The sequence below is a fragment of the Anabrus simplex genome, chromosome 7 (genome assembly GCF_040414725.1).
Source record: "Anabrus simplex isolate iqAnaSimp1 chromosome 7, ASM4041472v1, whole genome shotgun sequence".
Lineage (NCBI taxonomy): Eukaryota > Metazoa > Arthropoda > Insecta > Orthoptera > Tettigoniidae > Anabrus > Anabrus simplex.
Window position 1 is genome coordinate 71,530,519 of NC_090271.1, and position 17,255 is coordinate 71,547,773.

At 37.8% G+C, this 17,255-nt stretch overlaps 1 protein-coding gene across 3 annotated transcripts in view; it reads right to left on the reverse strand.

Moving 5' to 3' along the window:
• Positions 1–17,255, reverse strand: part of LOC136877698 (CD109 antigen) — a 297,632-nt gene that overhangs the window by 114,005 nt on the left and 166,372 nt on the right. For all 3 annotated transcript variants that reach the window (XM_068228581.1, XM_068228580.1, XM_068228582.1), the window contains exons 3-8: positions 9,825–10,017; positions 9,181–9,405; positions 8,305–8,555; positions 8,057–8,215; positions 4,383–4,554; positions 183–371 (exon numbers count right to left, since the gene is read on the reverse strand). In XM_068228581.1, the coding sequence (XP_068084682.1) occupies positions 183–371; positions 4,383–4,554; positions 8,057–8,215; positions 8,305–8,555; positions 9,181–9,405; positions 9,825–10,017 (1,189 nt within the window). The remainder of the gene's footprint in view (positions 1–182; positions 372–4,382; positions 4,555–8,056; positions 8,216–8,304; positions 8,556–9,180; positions 9,406–9,824; positions 10,018–17,255) is intronic.

The following is a 17,255-nucleotide window of genomic DNA, read 5'->3' on the forward strand; positions in this document are numbered from 1 at the left end:
GATTTTTACAAATGGGTAAATTACTTCATTTCTATTTAAGAAAATACTCTTAACCCTCCACGGCAATCCAATAGTATTATACCATTTTTAGATCTTATTTTAAGTAAATTTGTAATATGGAATGCTAATATGATTGCTTATTTCAGTTTTCTGATGAATTAAATGTATCAATATTTCCTCACCTCTATTCCAAGCAACATGGTTTGGTTGGCTTCAACTGGTGGGTACAGATCTAATTGCACAATGCCATTCTTAGGTAACTTGAAATTCATTTCTGTAGAAAGATTCAAATCATGCCTAAAACCATACTTTATCTTGACAGGATTGTTGTCATCTTGGACTGGAGTATCATCGTGATAGGCCAGCTTCACCTGCAACAGATAACAATGTACTTTATAGTTTATTCTTAAGGCCCGATGACCTTTGATGTTAGGCCCCTTAAAACAACAAGCATCATCATCATCATCATCATCATCATCATCATCATCATCAGTTTCTTCTTAATGGAAGATATAACCAGGCAGCAGCAGCAGCAACAGCACAAATGAAAGATATGCTGAACATGATAGGCTTCTGAGTTAATACATACTGAATGATGATAAAACTACTTGAAATTATTGTCAATCTTGTGACTTATTCTGAGGACATGAAGCATGGCTCTTTGTCAAATTAGCCACACATGGAAATAGGGAGGAAGGTAGCTAGAATGTGTTTGCATGTGTTTCATACACATGGACAATAAGAAGATGTACAATATTAGAAGGATCCACCTTTCAATACTTCGTTGTAAGTTGAACTAAAAAGAAGTCACAACTTGTTTATTGGGACCAGTTTCGACACATTACAAGTGTCATCATCAGCCAAATAGTAAAGTAGGGCAAGATATAAAGATCTTAAAACAACTAATACATTGAACACAGGCAAAAAATTAACATTGATTCATATCGTAGCAATTCAGTTAATGTCCAAAACACAATGATCGCAGTCAAGAGAGTAAACAGAACATCATTGTCTTGCGCCAAAAACAAATATAGTTGAAGTTCACAAGCAGGTCAAGTATGCACTTATGTAGAGTCGTTGCTAGACAGGACTTGTAGGCATTTGTTTCTCAGGCCGAAGAGTAAAAGGTGACGTAATTGAAGTCTTAGGAAAACAGTGTAGGATTTAATTTCGTCAAATTCAAAGTAGATATATAAGTTTGAGAATAATTTAAAACATTAAAAAGAATAAAGCAAAAAAAAAAAAAAATATTAAAAATAGGAAGAAATAATAAAAGAAAATTGGAATGTGAGGTTCAACTCGAAACAACTTGCCGTAGTAATTGATAGATGAATGGGAGATGATAAAGAAAAGGTTGGGGAACGTTTATTAGAGGATGGTGGTGGTGGTGGTGGTGGTGATTATTGCTTTTAGAGGAAGTAAAAATGGGTAAATATCTTCTATATAACACTAAACCGAGGAAAAAAGAGGAAGAGGTCCGACACTACGAAAAATGAAGATATCGGTAAAGGGAGACAAGGGCCACGAAGGGCGTGAAAATGAAAGACTCCCTAGCCCTCGCAAACCTAATAGCGTCGGGGTCGGAAAAGAACAAGAGTTGACCACTGAGAAACAAATGCCTACAAGTCCTGTCTAGCAACGACTCTACATAAGTGCATACTTGACCTGCTTGTGAATTCAACTATATTTGTTTTCGGCGCAAGACAGTGATGTTCTGTTTACTCTCTTGACTGCGATCATTCGTTTTGGACATTAACTGAATTGCTACGATATGAATCAATGTTAATTTTTTGCCTGTGTTCAATGTATTAGTTGTTTTAAGATCTTTATATCTTGCCCTACTTTACTATTTGGCTGATGACACTTGTAATGTGTCGAAACCGGTCCCAATAAACAAGTTGTGACTTCTTTTTAGTTCAACTTACAACGAAGTATTGAAAGGTGGATCCTTCTAATATTGTATATCTTCTTATTTCTCTATTCAATATGGAACAATCATGAAGTTTTTAACTTTACATGGACAATAATGCAGAAACTAGTCCTATATAGAGGAAATGGTAGAACAATTTTTGTAACTGTCAGACGGGGTGAAGGTTGTATTGATTTGATGAATGTTCCAAGTTCTTGAAGAGTTATGAAGAGTAAAAGATGGTAAGGTCGATGATGGGTCAAAATGTCCTTGGGAATCTGTAGTTCATGGTACCACTACTCAGCAGACAGAGAGGGAATATGGTTACTATGTAGCTCGAAATGATGCTAGATGTCAACAGTTCACAGGTAGTAAGAAGGCAACTGATAGCAATGGATTTGATGTGGATGTCATAAGCAATTTTATAGTTCATAGTGAAGATTTTGATGAGAGTCAACTGGTAGGAAGACTAGAAGACTGATGGTGAATCAATCCATTTATGTAGCATGACTAAGGTGTAGAACAAGCAAAACAAGCTTATGATTTTACGCAACTGCTGATATCGTGATCATAAAAATGGGGCCTACAGTTTTATGTGGAATGGACTAGGGAACTTTACTTCATTTCAAAAATCCTGAATGTATTGGCCAGGATTTGAAAAATAGTCGCCCTGATTAAGCCAGTGGCTTATGGAATAGGAAGCTTATGGTTTAGTAGTGGCAAGATCTATCAAAGTGAAAGTTTTGCAGGGAGCTAGCTAGTTTAATATGGGCCAATATGTAGATGAAATCTCTGTTGAGGGAGAGATCAAATTCTAGGAAGGCTTGCTTGGGTATTTCACACTTAGGCACTCTTAAATCTCAATCAATTGCACTGGGACTTGATCCCACAACCCAAGCATAAAACTCACCAGTCAGAAGGCGAGGTAGCTGGAGATGTATCATGTGAATTTATGATAGGAAATGAGACAAGACAGACAAAAAGAATGTAGTTCTCCATTTGGATTCTCTGAAGATGGCATAGGATGGTGTCTTGGGCAAACAGAGCAGAGTTTTCCATTTGGGGTCTCTGGAGTTGGTAAAGGCCTTTGGTTTTCTTTGTGTTCAAGATTCTCCTCTTACTTTCCTGTTGTCTACTGAAACAGATTCAGGGTGTCCATTCTCTATAGTGTGGTTCTTGTTATAGTGAAGCCATTTTTTAAAGTTCCAACTCAGTTAGTTTATAACTTATAAAAAATTATACAACTTATAACTGTTAGGTTCTTTATTCTATCAAAACTAATTTATGAATACAATAGTAAATATCTGAAAAATAAAATATGTGACAACAGATTATACCTGAAAAAGAAATGACTAAATTAAAATAGAATGTTTCTTTTTGTTTCTCAATAGTGCTTGGGTTAAGTTTTACTCTTGTATTAAGGTCTCCTCGAGGAGCAAGGTGCTGGGTTGAAACAGTTGTTTGTTGTCCATCTGGAAGTCTGATATATGCATATTCAGGGTTTGATTGTATTAATTCCACTTATGCAAGTGAGTCATATTTGCTGGAACGAACATGCTTCTTCATAAGAACAGGTCCAGGTTTAGACTACGATTTTAACAAGGAACTCCTGTTGACTGATCTAGAATGGCTAAACATTTGCTCATGTGGAGAAGCATTCATTGCAGTGCAGAGGGAGAGAGTGAATTCAGTGAAGTGCAGGATTTACTACTCCTTAACTCTCAGTCTCCATGTCACTTGATTTTAGAGCCAACATCACAGACATTGGCTTGTCCGACTGAGACCCATTTACAAAACAGGGGTGAATGTGGCATATTTTGGTTATAAGAGTGCCACCATGGTAGTACTTAATTTTGTGTGGCTATTTCTAGCCGAGTGCAACCCTTGTAAGGCAGACCCTTCGATGAGGGTTGGCGGCATATGCCATGTGTAGGTAACTGCATGTTAATGTGGTGGAGGATAGTGTTATGTGTGGTGTGTGAGTTGCAGGGATGTTGGGGACAGCACAAACACCCAGCCCCCGGGCCACTGGAATTAACCAATGAAGGTTAAGATCCCTGACCTGGCCGGGAATCAAACCTGGGACCCTCTGAACTGAAGGCCAGTACACTGACCACTCAGCCAACAAGTTGGACATCATGGTAGTGACAATGCCTATGTGGCACTGATGTATAAAATACATGCTGCATTTTATGTATACAAAAGCCCATGTAATAAAGTTAAGCTTATAACAATATTGTTACTAGGTATAAGATGACCATACCACAGTAAATGTAATACAATACAGACGTGTAACAACAGTGGAATTTAAAAGAAAGTGAAAAAGTACAGTACAATCAGCAGTATTACTATATGCAATGTAAGATCAAGCACAGTAATTTTGCCGTCGAGTAAAAAAAAAGTTTAAAATAATAGAAGTCGCACCATCAACAGTCATTTATTCTGACTTCATCAAAACTAGAAAAATACTCACATAAGCTGTGTATTTAAGTCCGGGCTTGAAGTACTCTGAAGTTTTGACCAGCTCCATCTTGTACTTATGTTTATGTAACAACATTTGTGCAGAAGTGTTCTGCCTTCTTCCAGTAAGGGCTTCTTCTACAGCAACATCAAACTGAATTGTTCTTTCAAAATCTTCTTTCAACCTACAGATCACAAAAGGATGAAAAATGGGAACTTCACTGGCTACACTGACTTAAAAATTAGAAAATGAAGGTGATCATACAGCATCTAACATGGAAAAGAGTGCATAGATGTTGTCAAAGTATCAACCAATCAATCGTGATAGTAGACTAAATATTCTCACCTCTCATTGTTGTATTTTTGTCTCATGAAGTGAGTTCCAATCTTATCCAATCAGGTTTATATTTGTGAATACAAATAATTTATTTTTCTTTTCAAATTATAATTTTAAGTCTACTGGCATTTCTGTAAAATTCAGGAGCCTTATGGTGACATGTGCTGAAGTTCTTTTGAAAAAATAAGTATTCATACACAGGTTACTTTAGATATTTAGTACTGAAGGGGGTTTTCAAATCTAGAGAGCAGTGACTGATTCAGTCTATGTTATGGTCACAGTTTATGACATCTTTCTTATCATTTACTTACTGCTTACTGAAAGCTGTTCTAGTAATGCACAAATAAAGATTTCCAGACAGAATATGGAAAATGGAACAGAAGAAGAGGATTTATATTTTTAGTGAAAGTGCAGGAATGTTTTAAATTATTCACAAGGAGCAAAGAGTGAGCTATCACGCAGGCAGCTGGAAGGGCCTTCAAGTAACACATACAGTAAATACATCAAGAGAAAAACTCATGTTGTCAACAAGAAAATCTTATAAACTCTATACCACCATAAATTCGACATTTATTGCTCCTGTACAAAACTGGTATGAGTCCCTAGTAGCAACCAAAGAAATAAATAAAAGTGGTATCCTCCAGTTCAAAAACTCTGCAGGAAAACAGATAAACTTGCCATATCAGAAAGAAAAAATAATAATACTGTACATTTTCTGACAAAAACAAGATTAGCTGGAAGTTTCCAAGTTCCCAAGAATACAAGCATATCCAAAAGGAACGAACACATTACCACACAAGATTTCTTGACTAGTAAATACATCAATGTTTATCTACATTTTGCTAATAAATGGGATGCATTTCACTGCTTCTAGAAAGAGTTTAAATTTCAGTACAAATTGTCCTCAACTGCGCTCGTCACTTTCCTAACATAACAGACTATGCAAGTTTATTGGCAAAGTGTGTACTGGAGAAATTTTGTGAACTCCCAACTGAATACACATTCTTGTTTGGAAAGTGCAAATTATTAAGTAATTCTTCATTGCCACAAGAAAGAGCAAACAAAGTGGCTACATCACCCATTCAAAGTACAGTAGAATCCCGATTATCCAAGGTAATGTGGACAGAGATTACCTTACTGTAGATAAGTGAAAGCTGCTCTTAATATGGACAGCCACACAGATATAAAAATGTTGTCAATATCAGAGATAGTGGGTTGACTGTCATGAACATTGTTTCCCGTAGTTTCCCATTTTCACACCAAGCAAATGATGAGGCTGTATATTAATTGCGGCAATAGTCACTTCTTTCACAGTCCTAGCCCTATCCTATCTGTGTTGAGATGTAAAACTAATAGCAAGAAATATGCATTATTATATACTGTATTGTTATATTTTAATACTATATGAATTGCTTCTCTTATAACAGACCTACCAGTATGTATATTGAAATTGCAACATAATTAAAGAAGATAACAAAACCTAATCACTTTGGAATGTTTTACACTTTGACCTTTCTGAAAAACATTCCTTAGGGTACCTTGTTTCTTTGCTACAATAATACACATATGCTGCCCACTATTCACGATTTTAAAAATGAAGAATTATGCATTAGTAAAGTAAGGTATGGTACCATATTGTTCCAGACTTACAGATTTGACTAATAATATAGCACCTCACTTAATCTGAGCTTGGATAAGCAAGGTTCTACTGTAGAGTAATGATTTCCTTTAAAATCAACAATAGATGAGTGTGGGAAGAGGTAGCAATAGAAAAGGAGACAAGGGCAAACATTAAAATGCACAAATGACAAGAATAACCTCCACATCTGCATATCTACAAGTAGATAGGCCTTCTCCTTATCAATTCCAATTCTTCTTAACCCCCAATGAGTTGTGGAGAAAAATTAAATTTTTATTCCAATTTAGCCACCTTAAACTTTTTGTTCAGTTTTGGCAACTAAACCCAACAGCTATTTTTTAAATATCTGCCTGAAACTAGCAATTACTATAAAATCAATTCATATAAACCCTGCTGTTTTTTCAGCTAATTCTTTCCTTTGATTTCTTTAATTACTAAGAAAAACTGACAAATACGTAGAAAATGTCATTCGTCGCAGCTAACTGATTGTACAGTGCTACAGCAAGTAGTGGAGACTCGCGGAGCAACGTGTAGCATGTGTTGTGAGGAAGGGTAGCAGGGGTATATTTTTGCCAAAGTCTAGGACATAGGTATAATTCACATGCTTCCTGTGCACATTTGTCAGTCTGTCTGCAGTTCTATCTAGTGTCTGTTACCTTGTTAGCATGTCGTCAAATACTAAATGACTTTCTAATTGTATAATCACACCATATTTCTATCTAATTGTAATACATGTGTAGTTATTGTTCCTTTGGTGAAAGTTTTAATGTATAGTACTCTTATTACTGTACTGAAGTTGGTAGACTGTCAACGTTTACATCTACTGAAATACACTCAGATAGCCTCAAAAACGTACCATTTCCTCGCTATTTTTTTCAATTTTAAATAAGACTTCTATATCCCAAAGACCTGGGTACCTTTTGCTGTCTATACATTTTTGTCCCCCCCCACACTTTTCATTCCCAATCACTGCTACTCAGTCTAGATGTCGGAAGTGCAGGATAACAAAAAAAGGCCAGATAATTACAGGAAAAGGGAAGAGATAAAGTGGTAAAAATGGATACATGTGATGAGGGGCTAGGGACAGAGGACAAACACTAAAGGAGAAAAAGGACCCAATGGGTCAATAAACATCGAAAGGAACAAAAATTGTAAAGAGAGACAAGAAGAAGGAAAGAAGGACATAACAGGATCAACACAATGCCAGGTCACTGTGGGAAGAGAAAGCAATAGGAAAGCAGACAAACATGAAAACTTAAACAGGATCACTAGATTAGTAATAAATATGACATTTTTATCATCTGAAGCTAATGCATGGTTACTGATGGTGAATGAAACCATTTTTAGAGCCAATAAAGGTTTGGCTGACTTTATTCCTGACCATCCGTTATCTTTGGATCACCTCCATCTTGATTGTTAAAAGCTTCTTAAGAAGGTAGGAGAGAGTTTCTGATCTTCAAACATTAGCTATCAGCCATGCAGATGCCTCAGCTTTGAATAAGAAATATTTGATAATGGTTTCTGCTGAGATGCAATCAATCTTATGAAAGATTTATGACATTTAAGTTTAATTTATTTTGAATTAACTGAAATCTAAACTATTTGTACCAATTTCTCTTTAAAGTTACACAATTCTACAATCAGAACGGTTTAAGATATTATTGATAGTTATGGAACCCAAAAATGATGGAATAAAATATTAAGTACTTACTGTAATTCTTTAGCAATGTCAAACTCGACAGTAGCTTTTCCATCAATTGGAACAACTTTACGAACAGGTGTTTGAAAGATAGGCTGAATGACCCCTGAATAAATATTAGGGTAAGCTGTCACTGTAGCTTCACCTTTCACAGGCTTTCCATATGTATACCTGCACAACAATTGACATATTGTAAATTTCTTTTTTTTTTTTTTACTAGGAATAATACTCTTGAATGAAACTTTCACTGATCAACTTACTTGCAACGAACAGTAGCCACAACCCGAGAATCCTTGAAAGTTGCATGAGGTGGAATGTCAACGGTGACCTCAAACTTTGGTAACACATATTCAGCAACGTGGAAGGACTTTGAAAATGTTTGATCTAATGCTGTGACGACAATGGTCCAGTCTCCAAGAACTGGTGATTCAGACAACTGCAGCTCAGCACTGAACACACCATTGGTGGCCACCGCTCTTCGCCACTGTTTCACTCTGTTTCCCTTGCCATCCTGAAAATAGTACAGAGAAAAGTTTTTCATTTTCTTATTCATGTACAGAATATGAAAGATTTTTTGTTTTGTTTTCATTTCTTGATAATGACATGTTTGGACTCGAGTATGTAACAGTAATAGAAGTTTTGGTATTGGAAAAAGTATCCCATGATCTGAAGTTTTTTTTTTTTTTTTTTTTTTTACAATTGGCTTTACATCGCACCGACACAGATAGGTCTATGGTGATGATGATACAGGAAAGGGCTAGGAATCAAAAGGAATCGGCTGTGGCCTTAATTAATGTACAGCCCCAGCATTTGCCTGGTGTGAAAATGGGAAACCACGGAAAACCATCTTCAGGGCTGCCGACAATGGGGTTCGAACCCACGCTCGGTCATGATCTGAAGTAAGATATCTACTAGTTAATGGCAGCTGTGAATAATAATAATAATAATAATAATAATAATAATAATAATAATAATAATAATAATAATAATAATAATAATAATAATAATAATAATAATAATAATAATAATAACAAGACGTTCAGATTAGGTTAAAGAGACCTGTAAATCATGAAATTAAACATTCCTAAAATTAGCACTAGGGTGCAAATTATCAAACAGGGAAGTTGATTACTTACAGTGATGTAGACATCTAGAGCACTCTTTATGCTTGGCCTAAGGTGGCTGTTGAGAGCAATGACACGGAAGTTCACCTTGTGACCAGGCTTGTAGATAGCTTTGTCAGTCTGAATGAATACAGAGTAGCTCTTGTGTATATAGTCCAACACTGTGGAGTTCTCAAATTCCAACCCACTCACACCTCGGGCAGTGAGGTTATAGGAACCAGGACCAAGATCACCAATCTGGAAACAAGCACATTTTATACAGTCATTTGATTCCAACAAGCTGCACTGTGCCATCCAAGAATATCCCAATCATAATGTACGTTCAGTAAGTCCCTCCTATCATGATACATAAAGCCTAGACCTGAAAAATGAAAAATAATTTTAAAAAAGTATGAAAATAAAGTACAGGCAGTAGAAGTGAATTTTCTGTGAAGTATGGAAGACAAGGAGAGCTTGAGTGAGAAACGAAAACATACAGAAAGAATTAAAGGTGAAAGAGTGGCGTTTGGCACAATATTTGAATTTTATATGCTCATTTGAAGGAGAAGTTTGATGATTTTCATAAGGTTTATTAATTTCTTTAGCTAAACCACAGGGCTATGGTTAAGCAGTATTACCGCTGAAGTGAAAATGTTTACAATCACTGCAAGACTCACCTCTAGCTTAGCAAGTTGAGTTGTGTATGGTTGGACAGTCACAACATCACTAACTTGGAAGGTACCTCCTCCATCCTGCTTCCCTCCAACCTCTAATCTCACTGTTGTAGGCACAGGTGTGCCCTGTGTGCTCACAGCCACATGGTAAGGAACATTCGGACGCAGTACTCGAGGAGCCACTACTGTGTAGAAACTGCAACATAAGATGTATCATAGTTAAATCTAATAAGAGATTCTCAACAACTGATCAAGGTATGTACAACTGAAAATGAGAAGCATTTAAATTCCAATAATGACACAAAGAGAATGGTATCTGTTAGTGGTAAAGAATCCTACAGGAGAACAACATTTTAGATCCCGTTTTTAACAGGATTGTCTCTTCTTTCAGTACCTATCTTGCTCCTTTTAATTTTTAATATTGACAGGATATTTTAAAAAAAACACATAAAACCTAAAATTAGAATGGTGCTGCACTCTGTTGGCAATTTACCTTAACTATTAACTATTGCTGTTTTGGTCTCTCTCTACTTCTCTTGGCCTCCATGACTGAGTCCATTATTCTCCTATGTAACCTATCCTCCTCCATTCGCCTTAGATGACCCACAACCAAAGGTGGTTTATGTGAACAGCTTCATCAATTGATTTCATTCCTAACTTAGCGTTTATATCCTCATTCCGAGTATCCTCCTGCCATTGTTCCCACCTGTTTGTACCAGCAATTGTTGTCAATACTTTTCATGTCTGATCAAGAAAGTACCTCATCAAGATCTGGTATGATGTATCTGGAAGGCAATGTTAAAGGAAGACTTCACAAGAATGAGGCAAACTTTCTTGCTGAAAAACATGCATACATCTGTCATGCCATTCAGTTTACAAGCCTCTGATTTTATTAAATGCCACCACAATCCTCTATTTGTAACTAGCTCTGTGGTCTTGTTTACTTCTATAGGTATCTTATCTCTAAAGCATTAGAAACTGGGTCTAACCATTGTTGTTTTGGTCTCTCTCTACTTCTCTTGGCCTCCATGACTGAGTCCATTATTCTCCTACGTAACCTATCCTCCTCCATTTGCCTTAGATGACCCACAACTCAAGCCGGTTTATGTGAACAGCTTCATCAATCAATTTCATTCCTAACTTAGCCTTTCTCCCCTTATTCCGAGTATCCTCCTGCCATTGTTCCCACCTGTTTGTACCAGCTCGATACTTTTCATATCTGTTACTTCTAACTTACGAATAAGTCCACCCAGCTTTCACGCCCGTAAAGAAAAGTTGGTCTGAAAACAGACCGGGAGATGACTTTCCTTCTTACAGAACTGTTGTTCGTAACTGCGAGCTCACTGTATTAGATTTGCTGCACCTTGATTCAGTTTCACTAACTACACTACCATCTTGGGAGAATACACATCCTAAATACTTGAAATGATCTACCTGTCCTAGTTTTGTATTCTCAACTTGACATTCAATTCTCTTAGTTTTCTTACCTACTGACATCACTTTAGTCTTGGAAAGACTCATTTTCATATCATACTCATTGCACTCATTTTCAAATTCCAAGATATTAGACTGCAGGCTGTCAGCACAATCTGCCAATAAGACTAAGGCCAGACTGCTTACTACATTTCCAGCTAACTGAATCCCTCCCCACCACTTTATACCTTTCATGTACCTTACATGATTCATATAAACTATGAACTACAAAGATGAAAGATTACAGCCTTCTCTAAACCCTGTAAATTCCTAGAACCAAGAATTAATTCTACAATCAGTTCTCACCGCAGCCCAAGAGTCAACATAAATACCTTTGATTTCTGTTAATAATTCCATAGTCCCCTCGGTACTCTGTCATATGTCTTCTCTAGATCTATGAAACAAATATAACTGTCTATTCTTCTCGTAGCACTTTTCAATTAGCTGGTGCACTCTGAAAATCTGATCCTGACAGTCCCTCTATGGTCTGAAACCACACATATATTCATCCTACTTACTCCCAAGCACTGATCACACTGTCCCTTCCAAAACGCCAGTGAACAGCTTGCTTGGTATACTGATCAATGAGATACCTCAGTAGTTTTTTCAATCCTTCCTGTTCCCTTGTTTTATAGATGGGTGCAGTTACTGTCTTTGTCCAATCAGAAGGTACCTCACTAACATTCCATGCTAATCTTATTACTCTATGAAGCCATTTCACTCCTACCTTCTCACTATATTTCAAATTTTCAGGCCTAATTTCATTTATTCCTGCAGCTTTATGACAATGGAGTTTATTTACCATTCTTTCCACTTCCTCATGTGTAATTTCACCAACATCATTCATTGTCCTTCTCTACATGAGCTCAGTTGTTTGCAATGTCACCCGAAAGATTTCCTTTTACCTTGAGAAGACTTTCAAAATATTCCTCTCACTTGTCCAGTGATTCCCTGGGACCTATGAGTTGACCTGAATTACCCAAAACACTGTTCACTTCCTTTTTTCCTCCCTTCCTTAAGATTCTTTATTAGTGTCCGGAAAGGTTTCCCTACCACTTGACCTAGCCTTTTCAGGTTTTTTCTGAAATCTTCCCATGACTTCTTGGATTCAACAATTACCTGTTTTCCTCTCTTTCTTTCATCAATGTAAAAATCCCTGTCTGCATCAATCTTGTTTGGAGCCATTTTAGACATGCCTTCTCTTTTTGCATTTACAAGCTGCTCTCACTTCATCATTCCACCAAGATGTTCACTTTTTCCCACATTTACATACAGTTGTTCCTAAGCTTTCCGTTTGTTTTTGTTTTTTTTGTTTGTTTTTTTCTACTACAGCATCCCTGTATGACACTTATTCTGTTTCTATATCCTGAACCTGCTTACTGTCTACTGTTGGAAGCTTTTCACTAATCATAATACAGAGTACTTCTGTTGAACTTCCTTGTCCTGGAGATTTTCTATCTTCATTTATTTGCAGACTGATTTCACTTTCTCTGTCCTAGGCCTAGAGATACTTAGCTTGCTACAGATCAGATAGTAGTCTGCATCATTAAAATATCCCCAGTGAATAAACTGTTTGAAGAATGTATTTGTAACTGCTAATCCCATACTAACACAGAAGTCAAGTAAACGCTTCCCATTCCTATAAGCTTCCATATCTTCCCCACATTTACCCACTACCTTCTAATATCCTTTAGTTCTATTTCCAATGGTGATAAACTTGACCATAATGGGTGCTGTTATTTATTCCCGCATTGACTTGTATAAATATATTAAAAACTATTTACAATAGTATTCTGGTTAAATCCATGTAGTCAATACACAGTGTACAGTCAACCTCCTACATATTGCCACCAGATATACCACCACCCTCAGTTATCACCTACGATGAGCAACGAACAGATATTCCTGATGAAAGTAGCATAGTAACTACCTCAATATAATGCCACCCCGTCTACCGTCATCTGCTATTGATAGCACAGGTAAAGAAGTGTTTTACTGTGTTAAAAGTGTGCTTGATAAATCACAAACTGTTCATTTAAAATCGTCGGCAGGAACCCGGAGAATTTATCTTCAATTAGGAACATGGCTTTTACCCAATCCTTTAGGCATGTGAGCAGGCTGGATGTTAACTGATCCTCATTAGTAGCTCATTATCTCGATTGGTGAAGACCAAGGGAGTTACTGTACCTACTTTGGATAAATGATAATAGCATACAATGCGAATTTCCTTGCGGCTAAACACTGTAGACCATTTCTAAGAATAGATTTAAAACCCTGGACAAAGCAATTTGAAGGTCAGAAGCTTGGCAGTAGCTCACCATCAGTGGCGTATGCTGGAATTATGATGTGGGCTACAACTAGAATTAGGTTACTCCTTTTCGATGGTTGGTTTAGTGAACGTCAAGCCTTAAGCGTTTCAAACTGCAGCCAGAAGTCAATAGACAAGCCTGCTGTGTTGTGAAGGCTGCTTTACAAGGTACTGCCCTGGCCTCTGATACTGTCAATACTCAACACCTAATCAGTGGAGATGGTAGCCTTAGGTTTAGCCAATTAAAGTCCAGCTTTGTGGCTAAATGGATAAAATGCTTGCCTTTGGCAATGCCACCCCGTCTATCGTCATCTGCTATTGATAGCACAGGTAAAGAAGTGTTTTACTGTGTTAAAAGTGTACTTGATCAATCACCAACTGTTCATTTAAAATAGTCGGCAGGAACCCGGAGAATTTATCTTCAAATGGGAACATGGCTTTTACCCAATCCTTTAGGAATGTGAACAGGCTGGATGTTACTGATCTTCATTAGCAGCTCATTAGTAGTTCAATTCTCAGAATCAGCCCCCTCGTGCTGTTAATTCCCCTGGCTTGGGGACTGGGTGTTTATGATGTCTTCACCATTCATTTCATTCTCATTAGGTCACCACTGTCCGACTCGTTGGCTGAATGGTCAACGTACTGGCCTTCGATTCAGAGGGTTCCGGGTTCAATTCCCGGCCGGGTTGGTGATTTTAACCTTCATTGGTTAATTCCAATGGCTCGGGGCATGGGTGTTTGTGCTGTCCCCAACATTCTTGCAATTCACACACCGCATATAACACTATCCTCCACCACAATAACACGCAGTTACCTACACGTGGCAGATGCCACCCACCCTCATCGGAGGGTCTTCTTTACAAGGGCCGCACCCGGCTAGAAATAACCACACGAAATTATATATTATTAGGTCACCACCAAGCCTATACAGATGCCTTGCGATATTATTATTATTATTATTATTATTATTATTATTATTATTATTATTATTATTATTATTATTATTATTAAATTAATATTTTGAATTTTACAGCATTACCAGTGGTCATACCATCATTCACTGCTTTATTAGCTTCCTCGGGAGGACAGTGGTGGTGTGCGACCTATGATCACTGGTTCAATTCCAACCAACAAAAGAAAACACTAAACCTGAAAGAATGCATTTCATTTTAGCAGAATTACCTATAAAAAGAAAACTATATTATTCCTATAACAGCAACCCTGCAGTGTCTTCCTACCAGGATGTAGAAGTAAACAGGAGTGAAATACCGGCACTCTGTTATCTGAGTATAAGGTGAGGAAGTATATACGATGAGTAACACACGGCTGTTTGTTAGCAGTGGCGATCTGACGGAGCGAAGCTTAACACCCCCCCAACCCCGATCCCCATACCTATCGGTCATACAGCAGCATGTCTTGAGAGGTGGGTTGAGGGGAGAGAGATGCAGAGCCTGGCCTGCAAGATCAGTCTCCGTTGTCTTGCTCTCAGAAATATGTGCGATGTTCCTTCTCATTGCTTTCAAGTTTTGTAAATGGAACGTGTCAGATGCTTGTATAATATGCTTTAGATGTTCTTCATTCTCATTTGAGATTTGGGCTTGGGCTTCACCGATAGCCTTGGTAGCCCTCAGGATACGCCACTCATCACCATGACCTGTTACGAACTTCAATCATGTCTGTGTATCTGTATGCTCCACTGAAATTATTATTCAGACCTCAAAAAATATACTTTACTTTGCTTATGATAACTGTATCAAATTTGCATGTAACATATGCCATGAGACTGTATGAATACAAAGTATCTACATAATTATAAAGTGAAATTAATACATTCCATAAAGTCCCTGTACAGTATATCACTACGTAGCATAAGTCATTCAAATTAATGTTTTAAAATGTTACCTTGACTTAACACCAGCCTCTTTACTGCACCAAATAAACTCAGAACAAACTATGGCATTATAACGAGAGATAACTGTATTTATGTTTATAAATAATAACTTTCTCTAGCTTTTTTTTTTCCAGCACATAATTTAAAATAGTTCCCTACATTTATTTTTACAAATAAAATCTATATATACTATGCAGTTGAAAAGAAATCTGTGCATATGACATCTAGGTTGTCCTCCCACAACAGGTAATAGCTAACGACTCTGATGGTCCAAAAGTAAATTAACACAGCATTCATCAAACACTGAATATGTTCAGTGATATAATGTTGCCTTCTGGTGGTATGCCTACACATCAAGAGTAGCATGCCATATTAGCAGTACACATACAGCACTGTAGAAGTGCTGGAAGATTCAGTTTTACTAAAGACAGTGAGTTCGGCATACGGCATCACCTTGCATGAAAACAAAACAAAGCAAAGCAAAGTCATCTCTGTACAAGCTATGAAGGCCCTTGGAGGGGTGGAAGGAAAAGGCTTCCGCTATTCGTAACCTCGGCACTCGGTGTGGTAGAGTGGTTAGCTGTATGTCTAGCTGCCTTTGTCCCCAGGAATGAACCTGGTACTCACTTTTGTGCAGGCTGAATGAACCTCAGGGCCACGTGCACCTCCGGAAGTGGAAATCTTATTTCTTAAATTTTTCGACTTCCTGACTGGGAATCGAACCCACGTCCTTCCATGGCGAGCATGCCTTTACCGCTTCGGCCAGGGACCCCCTCCCCCTGTGGGTGGGGGTGGTAGAATAACACCCATGGTATCATACCCTGCCTGTCGTAAGAGACAACTAAAAGGGTCCCCAGGGGCTCTGAACTTTGGAGAGTGGGGTGGCGACCACGGGGCCCTTAGCTGAGTCCTGGTATTGCATCCACTTACTTGTGCCAGGCTCCTCACTTCCATCTATCTTATCCGACCTTCCTTGGTCAACTCTTGTTCTTTTCCGACCCCAACGGTATTAGGTTTGCGAGGGCTAGGGAGTCTTTCATTTTCACGCCCTTCATGGCCCTTGCCTTTCTTTAGCCGATACCTTCATTTTCGAAGTGTCGGATCCCTTCCCTATTTTCTCTCTGATTAGTGTTATATAGAGGATGGTTGCCTAGTTGTACTTCCTCTTAAAACAATAATCACCACCTCCACCAGGGAGCCCCTACATCGCCCTTCTTAAAAAAATTAAAAAGACAGTTCTACTGGTTGATTTTTCTGTGCCTCTCAAAATCTATATTCGAAAAACATATGCTCAAAAAATTGAAAGAAAATTGTTTGACGTCCCGCTAACTACTTTAATGTTTTTTTGGAAACACCGAGTTATTTTACATGCTGATAAATATACCGACACGAGGCTCACGTGTTCGAGACCTTCAAATATCGGTACCATACCACCAGACCGAACAAGGATCGAATATCTCAAGTTGGGCTATTCAGCCCGGTAAATACAAATTAAACCTACACGGCAACTTAAGACAGTATGTGCTCTGCTACCGTTGCCCTGAAAAGAGCATTCGTGATCGAATTCCTACATTGGTCCGACCATTCAGAACGCTATCAACAGCGTAACCAACATCACATTGTGCGAAAATGTGTGAACTTCTTTGGGGAATCTAGGATGTTTGATCTTTGTTTCGGTCGCAATCCACGGACAATGTGGCGTTTGTGGTAAATTTTAACTCGCATAAAATAGCGACCCTAGTTAGACCACGACCTCGCGCCA